This window comes from Numenius arquata, chromosome Z (assembly GCF_964106895.1).
Source record: "Numenius arquata chromosome Z, bNumArq3.hap1.1, whole genome shotgun sequence".
NCBI lineage: Eukaryota > Metazoa > Chordata > Aves > Charadriiformes > Scolopacidae > Numenius > Numenius arquata.
In genome coordinates this window covers 60,382,142-60,394,792 of record NC_133616.1, presented here as the reverse complement: position 1 = coordinate 60,394,792, position 12,651 = coordinate 60,382,142, and the positions used below count along the sequence as shown (strand labels likewise).

Below are 12,651 nucleotides of genomic sequence, written 5' to 3'. Positions count from 1 at the left end.
TTTTTAGCTTGCACTGATGAATGCAATTAAAATACACTTTGTATAAAAAAAAAATCTGGAATTTTTTTTGTGACTAGGAATGCAAGTTAGGTCAGTGATGTAGAATAAATATTATGGGAAAGCTGCTAGACTTACCATCGCCTTGTTGAAAGGTGACTACGTGTTGCACTTTTGGGTTTTGGACTATTAAAGGCATCTTAAGTAATTTATTAACAAGTTTCACTAAGTTCTTCTAAAATGTTGATTGAAACTTGTGGGTTTCTTTGAAATAAAGAGGGAACAAACACTACTGAACTATACTAAACAAAGTAGTACTGAAGTCATGGGAGTAGCGAGCTCTCAGGTCTTGCATATCTTTTCTCATTAAAAAAAACAACTTTAAGTGCATTGTGCTTAATGCAGACTGTTTGCATCTCAATTTAGTGGCACATTTGTAACTAATAAGAAACATCTAGATATGGGTAAAGCAGGATGACTTAATCTTTTAGGATTATCCTAATTATTATTGCAGTATTTAATCAGATTTAAGCCTTCAATGACTAAGTGTATTAGAGTGGTAACTAAAAAAATCAGTCACGATTAGGCAATCTGATGGAAGGTTCTCAGTCTTCTGGTTGTTGAGTCTCAAATTAGTTTTTTAAGCGTTAATCACATCACACACTTCCATGAGCTGTCCAGACATCAACCATTAGTTAACTAACTTTGCTAAACAGTTGTTCCCCACCTAATAAATGAGAATCTGAGGCAGAAGTCAATTGAACTTTTAGCTGAACAAGGCCAAAAGAAAAAAACTCTTCAGTGTTGGGGGGCTATAAGCAAATGATTTTAGCCCTTAGTAAAGGACCAACAACTTACTTGCTCCTGGCTCTATTGCAGTTTCCATTTCTCTACAATTTCAGTTTCAGTATTACTTTCACTACTTTACTAGTATGGAAGGGAAGCTGAATTTAGTACAAAAAAAGCTCCAACCTGATTGTAAATCTTTTTTCTCTATTGAGACAAGATACTGACAGGATGAGAGTGTGAAGGGATATGGCCAACTATTGCAACTAATTGCTCCCCCTCCTACCAATTTTGATTGAAATCTCAAATAAGCTATTACTGTTTCATCAAACATCTGCCTCTTCTTCCACCATTAAAGATGCTGTAGGTGTTGATACTTTATTAGAGATCATGTTCTACATGGACTTTTGAAATCTGAAAACTGTAGGGAAAATTTTAAATGGAGAATGTGCCTAATTTATTTTTGAAGAGTTCCTAGTTGGTTACTTGATTACTTATGTTCATCTGTTATATGTAAGTACAGTGAGTTTCACCTGCAGGACAACTTCAAAGTGTAGTTCAGTGAAATATTTAATATGGCTGCCAGGTTAATTAATAGATCTGGTCTGGAATACAAAATATATCTAGCCTCCAGTATAGGGCTTACAGACTTCCTGGAACTTGCTGTTTTACCTCGATATATTAATTTACTTCTATTCTGAATATATACATATCCTATTCTACCAAAACTATTCTATTTGAATTATTTATTATTCACACTCTTTAGTGTTTCTAAACACTCTTTAGAAATAGTTTAATCCATTTCATATTGAAAGAGCAGCTAACCAATGGTCTACCTATTTACCAAAATTTTTAGCTACAGCAAATGTGTCTTGTCTAATCTCCAGAAAGGCTTCAGACTGAAATTTGTAACCTAGATGTAACCAGGTATTCCTTCTAATAACTTTTCTTTTTTAGGCTACATAGGGTTGTCAGTTTCAGCTGGCTCTGATATTTGTAGTCAGGAGCTCCATCTAGTGGTATGTCTCTAATGAAACCTTTCTGTATTTGATTACTGGTAGACAGTACAGAGAACTGTAAAATCTATAAGCAATGTACTTTTAAACTTCCATCTCAGATCTTACTGAAACATGTTTAAATTTTTAAAAGATGTCTGTCGCCGCAGCAAATGTGAAATGTAGCTCTTCACATGACAGGAGTATAGCTTTATTGTGAAGACCGTCAAACATTGCAACAGATTACCCAGAAAGACTGTGCAGTCTGTATCTCTGGGGGTTTCAAGACCCTGCTGAGTGAAGTCTTGAGTAACTTGGTCTGCATTCGGTTTTGACACTGTTTGGATTGGGAGATTGGACTACCTGACTCCCTGATGCCTCTAGCAACCTGGATTATTCCATGAGTCTCTTCAATAACAGGATACGAATGTTGTCTTTGGAAAAAAAGAAGTATTTTTGCTAATAACAAGTCCTAGCCATTTGAGTTGAAATGTTTGTGGTTGATTTGAGAAGATGGAGAATGACTTGAGCGCTTTTCTTCAGTTCTCTGTTCTACTGGAAACTCTGGTGGTGGATAAGTCATTTAGGGTCTGAGAGTTAGTGAATCTTCTTAGAAGGGCATTAATTGATCTTCCTTCCCAGAACACGTCAAGGACAATTAAAGGGTGAAGAAGAATATGGCATTTGGATACTAATGGCAACAGAATATGTGTGATATCAGTCTCTAGTTTGACTGTTTTGTTGTGTACCATTAGTAATGCCTAGCTTTTCTGTTGGTTTTGCTCTCTGAAGAGACTGCCTGATTAGTTGAATAATGGATAGTGCTGCTGTTCTCGACACTGTTTGGTCTGTTTCTCTATACCACTTAGATGTGCTATAGCACTGTAACATCTGTCTTTAGAAACCAAGAACTTAGTCTTCATTCAGCATGTTCATTGAAGCTTTGAGTGACTTTGCTGTTTAAGACTTAAAGGGGAGACAAATTTTTAAGTTTTAAAAGGAGTAGAAACCAAGCTCTTCTTTCTCACTCCTTGCAAGTCTTTAAACTATTCCCCACCCCCCAAAGGACAACCTCTTCTCCCCATCTCCTCTCCCTTACTGGCTGCAGTTTAATATGTGAGTGAAACTAGTCTTGACCTGTCTTAATTCTAATTAATGTAATTGCTAAAGCATCTCACAGTTGGTTCCACCTTCTTGGCTAGTATGTTGCATTAGATGTTTGGTAGTAGTAGAAGGAAAAGCAGGTTTAATGAGAAGGTAGTTAAAAATGGTCAACCACCCATCTTAAACTTCTCCCAGAGCTTGGCTTATTTCAGGTTAGTCTTTCTTGATCATGTAAAAGCCAGTGCCTTTTCTCTCCACCATTCTTATGGCAGCAGGCTTGTGGATCTACTTCAGGTTAACCTGTGTCACTTCACCAATCTGCTTAAACCTTGGACTGGTACAAGAAGGGGATGACATGAATGGCTGTGATAAACTGCTGTTTGATGGCACTTTTGACTTATGCTGGTTTAAAATAGTATAGTTTTGTAGTAAATCATCTTTGCTTTTAAAATGTTTCTTGGAAATGTGAAATATGGTCTATGACTTCACTCAGCAAGGAACTTGCTGACTTTTAAAAAAAAGAGGTCTGATAGCTGATGCAAATAAAAGGATTATAATTATATTAAAATGCATATTGATGGTTCTCTTAATTTTGTAGTTAGACCTGATTATCACATTAGTTTGTTTTCAGAACTATGTAAACTTCTCTCTCTCAAAGTCCAGATAAATTTCCTAGGGTGTATAAAATGAAGAGCTAGGAAACCGAAGGAGAGAGGCTACAATCAATGGCACAGGCTTTTAGATCCACATGAACTGAGACATTGAGGGTGGGGAAGGGGATTCATGAAGAACCATGGTCTGCAACAGCTTGATTTGCATTACCATATGTCATATGCTTATTTTATGAAGCTATTTCTAGATCTCAAATTAGGCTACACTTTTGTCATTTAACATAGTTCATGGCACTTTCTTGCCCTGTGTTGTTTTCTGGTGTGTATATTTTAATAAAATACAATTATTTGTGTACTACAAGAAAATAACTAGTTAAATGCTGTTTTGGACTTGCCCAATAGGTATTAGAGGCTAACTTATAACTGCAGGTGTGTTCTATATATGTGCTGTACATGAATAGGTATATGTTAGCAAGATATTGTAGGACATGGTGTGCTTCTATAGTCAGTTTTAGGTACTGTGCATGTAAATAGTGCGAAGTTAACCTGATTTAAGACTTAATTTCCTGCAGGAAAGAAGAATCTTACTGAAGAAAGCAGTTTGACAATAAATGGAAAATGTACTCTAAAAACTTTATTAGAGTAATGATTCGTAATAAAATGTTCCCCATGTGGCTTCAGTATAGCATTAAAATAAGCATTGTTCCTAAGTGGAAAGGAAGGAAAATTTTAATGACGACTCCTCCTGAAGTAATGTTTTCCCATCGCTATGTTGGATGGTTTCTGTGCAACAACACTGAATCAGTGAATTGTGCTACATGATTCCACCACCATTAAGGTGCTGCTGCTTCTGGAGGAAGGCAAGATAGATCCCATGGATGCACTTATAACATCAATGTAGACAGTTCTCTTTAAGTATCTATTGTATGGCAAGCACTTCCTTGTGTTTTATGTCCTCTGAGCCCAAAATGTGGACAAGCTTGCCCTTTGCTTAAGTAAAAAGTGTTCTCAAATATAAAAGGACCTGAGAAAAACAGTGTAATAATTTTGTTGCAAAGTACTGATAATTAATCAGTCTACTCATCTGATCTAAAGGGTGTTTTTGTGTACATTTGCTCAGTATGGCTTGTTTCCTCCAAACTGGTGGTTTTATCCTCTTAGGGTTGTACCTTCTTCTGTGGAAAAACCTGGAAAGAGCCATGCTCCTCTTTTTGATCTTGTCAGTTGGGACTGTCTGCTGCTAAAAGTGCAATAATAGCAAGAGGAAGGAGAAGAGAAAACATACTCCCCGTCTTCAGTTCCTCTTTTCTCTTCCCTTCTCATAGTGTCAAACAGTACAGGGGCAGGTGCAATCTTAGGTTTTTCTACCTCTTCTTCCCTCTTTGTGTGTGTGTGTGTTTGGAGGCTTTACATTATCTTCACATTCTGGAATATGGCAGTGTGTGCTCTATGAGAGAAAGTGGTTTGGGGTTTTAAGTTATCTTTTTTTTTTTTTTTTTTAGGGAAACACTTCTCTAAACAGTGTATGAGAAGGGAGGATTATCTTTGCTTGTGACTGATGACTGCGCTTTCCTCTCCAGCAGTCCAACTTTCCTCAGGTTGCTCAGGCTGTTCTGTCACTTAGGAGTGGAAGTTGTTGTTAGTGCTCCTCAGAATCATTATAAAGTACAAGAGCAAAATCAAGTGTCTGTTACCTAGGAGTAGTCATTAACCTGTTGAATGACCATTTGACAGTTTGGTGTGACTTTTTGTTTTGTGGTTTTTGTTGGTGTGTTTTTTTTTTTTTTTTGCATACATCTGGTCAATAATGCTTTCAACAAGGCAAAACATTTAGATAAGGCTATTTCCTCCATCTTTCCTTTGTGGTAAGGAAACAAAAACCAAGCCGTGATAGTATTTCTTTTGGGGGATATGATGTCATAGAAGGCTATCTTATTGTCATATAGGATATATTAGTAGGCCAGGAAATTAAAATGGGAGCCTGTCGCTTATAGCACTTCATATGTAGTTTAACTTTCAGTACAGGTTTTTCTTCAGTTGGACTGTGATGAGCTGGGGTAACAGAACTTTAAAATGTTGCTGTTTCTGTCTTTCAGACACGTGTCAAGTTCCAGGAGCAAGCTCTGCTAACTTCACTTGCAATGCCAGCACAAAGTCTTCACTTCCCAACTATCTGTACATCTTTATCCTGGGACAGCTGCTGCTAGGAATTGGAGGAACTCCACTATATACTTTGGGGACAGCTTTTATTGATGATAGTGTCCCAAAACACAAGTCTTCCCTTTATATAGGTAACTTTTAAAGCTGTTTATAACACATTGTCTGGTAGATCATAGACTGCGTTGTGTTCCAAATGCTTTTATGAATTCCTCTAATTGAAACCAGTCTTGTCATTGTTTACTTATGTGCATAAAGTGTTTCTGTATCAGTTACTGTGCAAGTTAGGTACTTGTTAGGTCTGCTGTAAGTATCAAGTCTTTTCAATAGTTATTTTGTAGAGCATAGTAAGGCTACTTTGGGCACCTCTCCCGTTGTTTTTTCATGTCAGTAACTGCAAGCAGTTAAGTGGTTAAATAGCCTGCCTGTTAACAACAGAATAAATTGTAGCAAAAACTTGCATTTTAGTGTTACAGGTGTTGAACAGGTGTTGAAAAATACTGTATATCAGGTCAGTAGCCAGACCTTACTGTATCCTTTAACAGTTTTATTTTTTTACCTTCTAACAGCAGCCTGTCCCGTTAGTGCAGGGGGACTCCTGTGAATCGTGTGATCAATACAGTCCTCTAGCCACATACAAATTTGGCACTTAAGGAAAAATACTTCCAGTATTTCCTCCTGAATCGAAAGTAAAGTGATTCCCTAGAAACATGGAGAATGTTTCTTACTGTGGGGCTGTTTGAAAGCTAAGGAATACTAATTCTCAGAAGTTTGTTTTTTAATCTTTCCAGTCAGCATTCTCTGGGTTATGTGCATTTTTACTGCCAAGTTCATTGTAGTCTAAGTATTTTCTATGGGAATGAAAATGTGTGCTATTTTCCCCATTTTTATGTGCAAGCTGATAAAATTATGCTAGCCATACTGGTAATTTGCAGGAGGAATTCAAAGCATCTTGGGTTCCTGGACTGTTTTCCAGTCTAAATCAATATTTTAGGGAGCAAAATTGAAGTCATCATCTATTTGCAGACAACTCTTGCTTAGTTGTTCCAGGCAAGCCACTTCATTTGATGCCAGCAAATAGAAGAGTTGCATATGTTAAATCTTAAATAACAAAGACAGCTTTTCTTTTTGCCATTTCTTTATATTGAGAGAGAAGATTATTACACTTCTTTCTGAGGCCAGTGAAATAAATAGAGCAGAATTAAGGCTGTCTGCATGATTAGAGGATCAAAAAGTGGCCTTAAACTCAGAGAATGGTTTCAGTTTTCATACTTAAAACATAACAGACCAATACAATAAATAAATGCTTGTGCAATCTTCAGACAACTGCTGAGCTCAGAAGAATAGTGTATTCTGCCTACTATAACAAAACTAGAATGCAAGTGAGTGGACAGGTAGCTACATTAAGCCTTAATTCTTTTTCTTGCTTTTATGCAATGTATTGAGGATTTAAAATATATTGCATTTCTTTGCCTGATGCAAGAAGGTTTGTGCAAGGCAGCAAAAAACACTCTACAGCTTTCTACTAGTGTCTGTAAATAGCTGCTAGCATCTTAGACTGTAAGCTTGCAACTCATAAGTTAGTAGTTGCTTTCTTTTCTGAAACTGGGTGCATTTTTCATGATGACTGTTCCCTTGCTGAGCTGAGACATCTATGTCTAAAGCCAATGAAAAGTTAAGCAATTCCAAATGATAATTTAAATTGATATGTAGGAGGAAAGAGACATCTTCTAAGATAGGGTTGATATTCTGTGGGACGAATATAGACTTAACTTGGAAAGATCCTATGAACATGTCATTATTTCCAAAATACAGAAAAACCTGGAATATGTCAATTCAATATTTATTTTTCTTAACTGATACTTGAGTATCCCCTTCTGCATCCCTTCCCCTTCTTGCATCCCTTCCAACCAGTCACTCCATCATTTGTTCTTGCTGTCTGCAGAGTGTGAAACAATACTATGAATACTCAGGGTCCAGGTGCTTTGGAGAAATCCAGATACTTCAACCTGGGTAAAAGCATAGAATATCAGCAGTAAGGACGCATATCTTACTAATTATTTAGACAGATCTTTTTAATATTAATGGCAAGCCTTTATCTGTGGAGACAGGGCTCCTGCCAGCATTGCAACAGAAGTCTGGCTGGTCAGGGAAACTATTGTCACAGTGAGAAAATCTTGTCCGAAGGCAAAAAAAAATGGGTAGACCTAAGAATGCTCTTTAATAGGATATGGTTACACCTGCAGCTTTGTTTTTTGGTTTGTGGTGGGGTGGTTTATTGTTTTGTTATGTGTGGTGTTTTTTTTTTTTTTTTTATAACTGGCAGGAGCTGTTAAGAGCCCTGGCTTTGTATTTTAAGGCTCATATCAATAAATTGTAGTGCATAATGGAACCCTGGCCTCTGGTCTTGGCAGATCTGAAAACCAACAAGACTCAAAATTAAAATATAAATAAGTAGGTTCTTAAAGATTGTGGGTGTGTACTACTAGCACTTGATGCTTTTAACAACCTCACTTAAACTTTTTCATAAGCTAGTTTGTGATTATAGGCACAAGATGTGCAAAAGGCAATCTAATAATGCATAAAGATAATTTCAGTGAAGTGTCTTGCTGAACCTCTGAGTTGTGGCTTTTAATGAGAGCTGCAGATTTTCTTTTTGAAGGACAAGTATGAAATTTGTCTTCTGTGTGCTATAGTGGAAGTAATGACAGTGAAAGAACAGGTAGAGTTACAGAAACTGCTTGGTCTGAAGTTGATTTCAGAATTTTTTTTGAAAGAAAGCTTTAAAAATGTATGGTGAACTTGATATATTTATCTTCTCTTCTAGGAATTGGCTATGCCATGTCACTGCTGGGTCCTGCTATTGGCTATGTCTTAGGAGGGCAGCTACTTACTGTTTATATTGATATCCAGATCCCAGAAAGGCAAGATACAACTAGTCTTTTGCTTTCTATTTTCTTTTCCTAACAATTCAGATTAAAACCTTCAGCTCTTCTGCATGTGAGAAGGGGAAAGAGTTTTTCTTCGGATTTTGAAGAGCTTCTTTAGCTTGGTAACAAATTGGATTCATACAGGTGTCTAGCGAGTGAGTTACTTCCCACAGTGTGTCACTCCATTGTGCGTGAAAGCTTCTTTGCAGTGTAAATACTTAGTTCTAGCTTTTCGAGATAATAACTATATTAAAGCTGATAAAGGACAAAGCATTTTTTCTCGAAGTTGTTCGTTTAGGGTTAGATTGCAACTATTGATTTCTTGTGCAAACAGTTTCTCTGAGATAGGATATGAGCGGTAGGATACTGCTGCTTACCTCCTGGGGAGGAGCTTGCTAGAAAATCTACCAGTTTAGTAACAGTTCACTATTCAAAAAATAATGTTACAAATTGTACTACTGTCCAAACCAACAACTTCATTTACGCTTTTATTTCCTGTGTTTTAGGGACTTTGGATCAATGCAGTGACATTCTGAACTTCTGTATTGGTTTTCACATAACTCATTGATTATGAAGATTCTTTCTAGAAACAGCTTTTTCAGTATCTTAATGCTACAGGATCTTGGAATTAGGGCCAAGTCATTACTTTTAAATCAGAGTGAATTTGACTAATGAGTTGAAAGCTGTATTTGGTAGAATAATAAAGCTGATGAATGTGCTTTAAACAAGCAAACAATAAATTTAATACATGTAGAAGACAAGAAAATGACAATATTCAAAGGCTTTGTTAAAGCAGTGTTGAAAAAAATGTCACCTCACTGACATCTGAAATTGCTGATTTGAATTAATGAATGGTAGACCTGCTTTTTCCAAATTATTTTTCCAGTACAAATATGGATCAAGATGACCCACGTTGGCTTGGAGCATGGTGGATAGCATTTGTTGCATGCTTTTTTGCAATTTGGCTTCTTATAATACCTTTTTCATGCTTTCCGAAACATCTACCAGGTAATTGTTCAAGAACAGTGGGTTACTTTGGAAGAGATATTTGTTTATACTTGTGGGTTTTAGACTGCTGCACTGTGTGACTGATTCCTCTTTGATTCTGTTTCTCAGTTAACTGTCTTAGGCTAAAACCTGATGATAAATAAGTTGTTTCCAATATGCAGCCTTTAAAACAAGGTGAATGAGCTAGAGAGAGGATCTTGTGTACCTAATGATGTACGGTAGGGCTGGAAACAGGTATAGCATGGAAACTGATGGCCAAAGTTTAGAAGATACTTGCAGCTAAGCATCCAGGACTGTATTTAAAGCTGCTGTGCTACCCACCAGGAATCATAAGGGAATTCCATTAACTCATGCATTGTTCTCTTTGACTCTATTGCCTTATTGTTTTGGGTGGAATAATAAAGCATGAATCAAAATATCTCAGAGCAGTCTTATAAAAAGAATAATACTCTTTTTATAAGAATAAAAATGTGATTAATGTGATTTCTGTTCAGAAAGATATTATTTTGGAGTCCATTGGGAGAGCGTTTAAATGATCTTATTATGCTTATCTGGAAATAGAAATGATGGAGGAAAAGGAAAAATGAAGTAGGGAACTGGGGAGAATGTGTGGATGATGTAAAAAAAAAAAAAATTGAATGGGCTTCAGGGTAGTCTGAAATTCTTAGGATATCCCTGATGATATCTTCTTAAAGCCAAGGGCTTCCAGTGGAAGCATGATGCTTTCAGCCAGATTCTTCTAGAATTTGACCTCGTTGCCCTCTACAACTACCTGAAAGGAAACTGTAGAGAGGCGGGGGTTGGCCTCTTCTCCCAAGGGAATAATGACAGGACCAGAGGAAATGGTATGAAGCTGCGGCAGGGGAAGTTTAGATTGGATATTAGGAAGAATTACTTTACTGAAAGAGTGGTCAAGCACTGGAACGGCCTGCCCAGGGAGGTGGTGGAGTCACCATCCCTGGAGGTATTTAAGAAACGTGTAGACATGGCTCTTCAGGGCATGCTCTAGTGCCCGGGATTGTTGGTTTGTGGTGGGGTGTTGTGTGTGAGATTATGGGTGTGGGGTTTAGTTGGTGGGTGCCCTTTTTTTTTCCTTCTTTCTGGTGTGGGGTTTTTTTTTGTTGTTGTTGGGTTTTTTTTTTGTTTTGTTTTTGTGTGGGTTTGTGTGTGTGTTTTTTTCTTTTTTTTTTTTTCTTTTTTAATGTGGTTGGACTCAATGATCTCAAAGGTCCCTTCCAACCACTAAGATTCTGTGATTCTGTGATTCTTTCTGCAGCAATACATTATTGATCTCTTTATGGATTTTAATATTTAAGATTACTTCCAATGTCTAAGCTGGTTTTCCCAAGGAAAGGAAACACCTATTTTGAGGCTTTTTCTGACTTTAAATATAAGAGCACAGGTATTCAATGGTTTCATTGTTGGTAAATATGACTATTTATAGGAACTGCAAAAATACAGGCTGAAAAAATCTCTGAAACCCATAATGATGGCAGTGAGGCACTTGTTGAGACCAAGAATATTGGAAAAAGCTTTAAAGACTTTCCCGTGGCTCTCCTGGTAAGGAATCTTGAATTTACTGAAACTGATGCATTCTGAGAAGAAATTATTTTTCAGGTAATACATAACTGTATAAAAAGGTAATTGCTTTACCTTTAAAAATTGGGTGTGTTTTAAAAAAAAAAAATTGCTTCTTTATTGTGTTGTGATAGCGAAGTTTCTAGGGCTACTGATAATTTAATGCATATTCATTTTGTTGATGCTTAAGATTGTTTAAGCAAGAAAAGCATATTAGTGAAGTTCCACGTGAGAGTATCTGCTGTAAATTATGACTTCTAGTTTAAGATGTGACTTCTAGTATACATGGTGCTACAATGAAATAATTTCCTGAGTGTTAAGCTAATTTCCCCCCACAGATACTGCTGAAGAATCCAGTGCTTATGAGCCTAATAATAGCCAGTTCTTCAGAAGCTTTAGTTGCCACTGGCTTTGCCACATTTCTACCAAAGTTTATAGAAAATCAGTTTGGAAAGACGTCAAGTTTTTCAGCAACTCTTGGAGGTAACTTTCAATGATGGCTTTTCATTTTTAAACCTTAAATATATTGTGCTGCACACCTTATTAACATTATAGGTGGAAGCTTACATAGGTATCATGTGTTTTTCTGAGGTATTTGTGAATATACTTGTATGAAATGCAGTTTTCACAGCAGAAATAGTATTTTTATATTATTCTTGCCTGCCCTATGAAAACCCTGACACAATTTATCAATTCATCTACTTGTCTGTAGGATCAAAAGACTTGATACTCATATTCAAAGTAGAATAAAAAATTTTGTGTACTGCTGAAACTGATTTATTCCTTTCTTATTCTTGGATAAAAACATTTAATCTTCCTCATTTTAAGTCAGCTGAAGGAGCATTAAGCCTTAGTCCCTAGTAAAGGAAGCAAGATGACGGGTAGCTGGAAAAAAAGAAGTGCTTATCACAAGTTAAGGGGTTGACTTGACCGTTTTCTTCAATTCCACCATAACATTACAGTCAGGTAGCTTACAATAAAACAACTAATCAGGATATATTATAGAACTATTGTGTAACTGCTTATATGGCTGGCTTACTGTCCCTTACTCGTATTATCAGATATGCAGCAGTAATAGGTACAACAGGGGAAGGCTATGAAAAGTTAAGTGTTGGAGAAACAAATAGAAGAAATCTGATGGAAGAGCTGCACTAGGTAGGGTCACATAATTAATTCTGATAAAATTACTTCTGAAGAACAGCAACCAGATCAAGGCAGATAGGCCAACAGATGCTCGCAATATGGCAGACTTAGTATTTCTGGAATGTGTCTTGCTAAATTAATTTAGCCATATAGTGCTGCAATATAATAAACATATGCTAGTTGAAGTGCTCTTTCTCCAACAGAAATATGTTTGGGGCAGACTTTCTGAATGACTTACTCCCCTGGATAATACTAGATAGCGCTATCAATATTCAGACATCATTGCTTCAAAACAAAGTATCTGTAAGTTTACATAGAAATAAATTGGAATACATGCTCAAT

At 36.6% G+C, this 12,651-nt stretch overlaps 1 protein-coding gene across 1 annotated transcript in view; it reads left to right on the top strand.

The window, feature by feature from the left end:
- The window catches only part of LOC141477398 (solute carrier organic anion transporter family member 4C1-like), a 31,794-nt gene that overhangs the window by 5,999 nt on the left and 13,144 nt on the right, over window positions 1-12,651 (top strand). Inside the window, exons 3-7 of the mRNA XM_074166563.1 lie at window positions 5,590-5,784; window positions 8,478-8,574; window positions 9,467-9,588; window positions 11,033-11,148; window positions 11,505-11,649. Of these exons, the coding sequence (XP_074022664.1) occupies window positions 5,590-5,784; window positions 8,478-8,574; window positions 9,467-9,588; window positions 11,033-11,148; window positions 11,505-11,649 (675 nt within the window). The remainder of the gene's footprint in view (window positions 1-5,589; window positions 5,785-8,477; window positions 8,575-9,466; window positions 9,589-11,032; window positions 11,149-11,504; window positions 11,650-12,651) is intronic.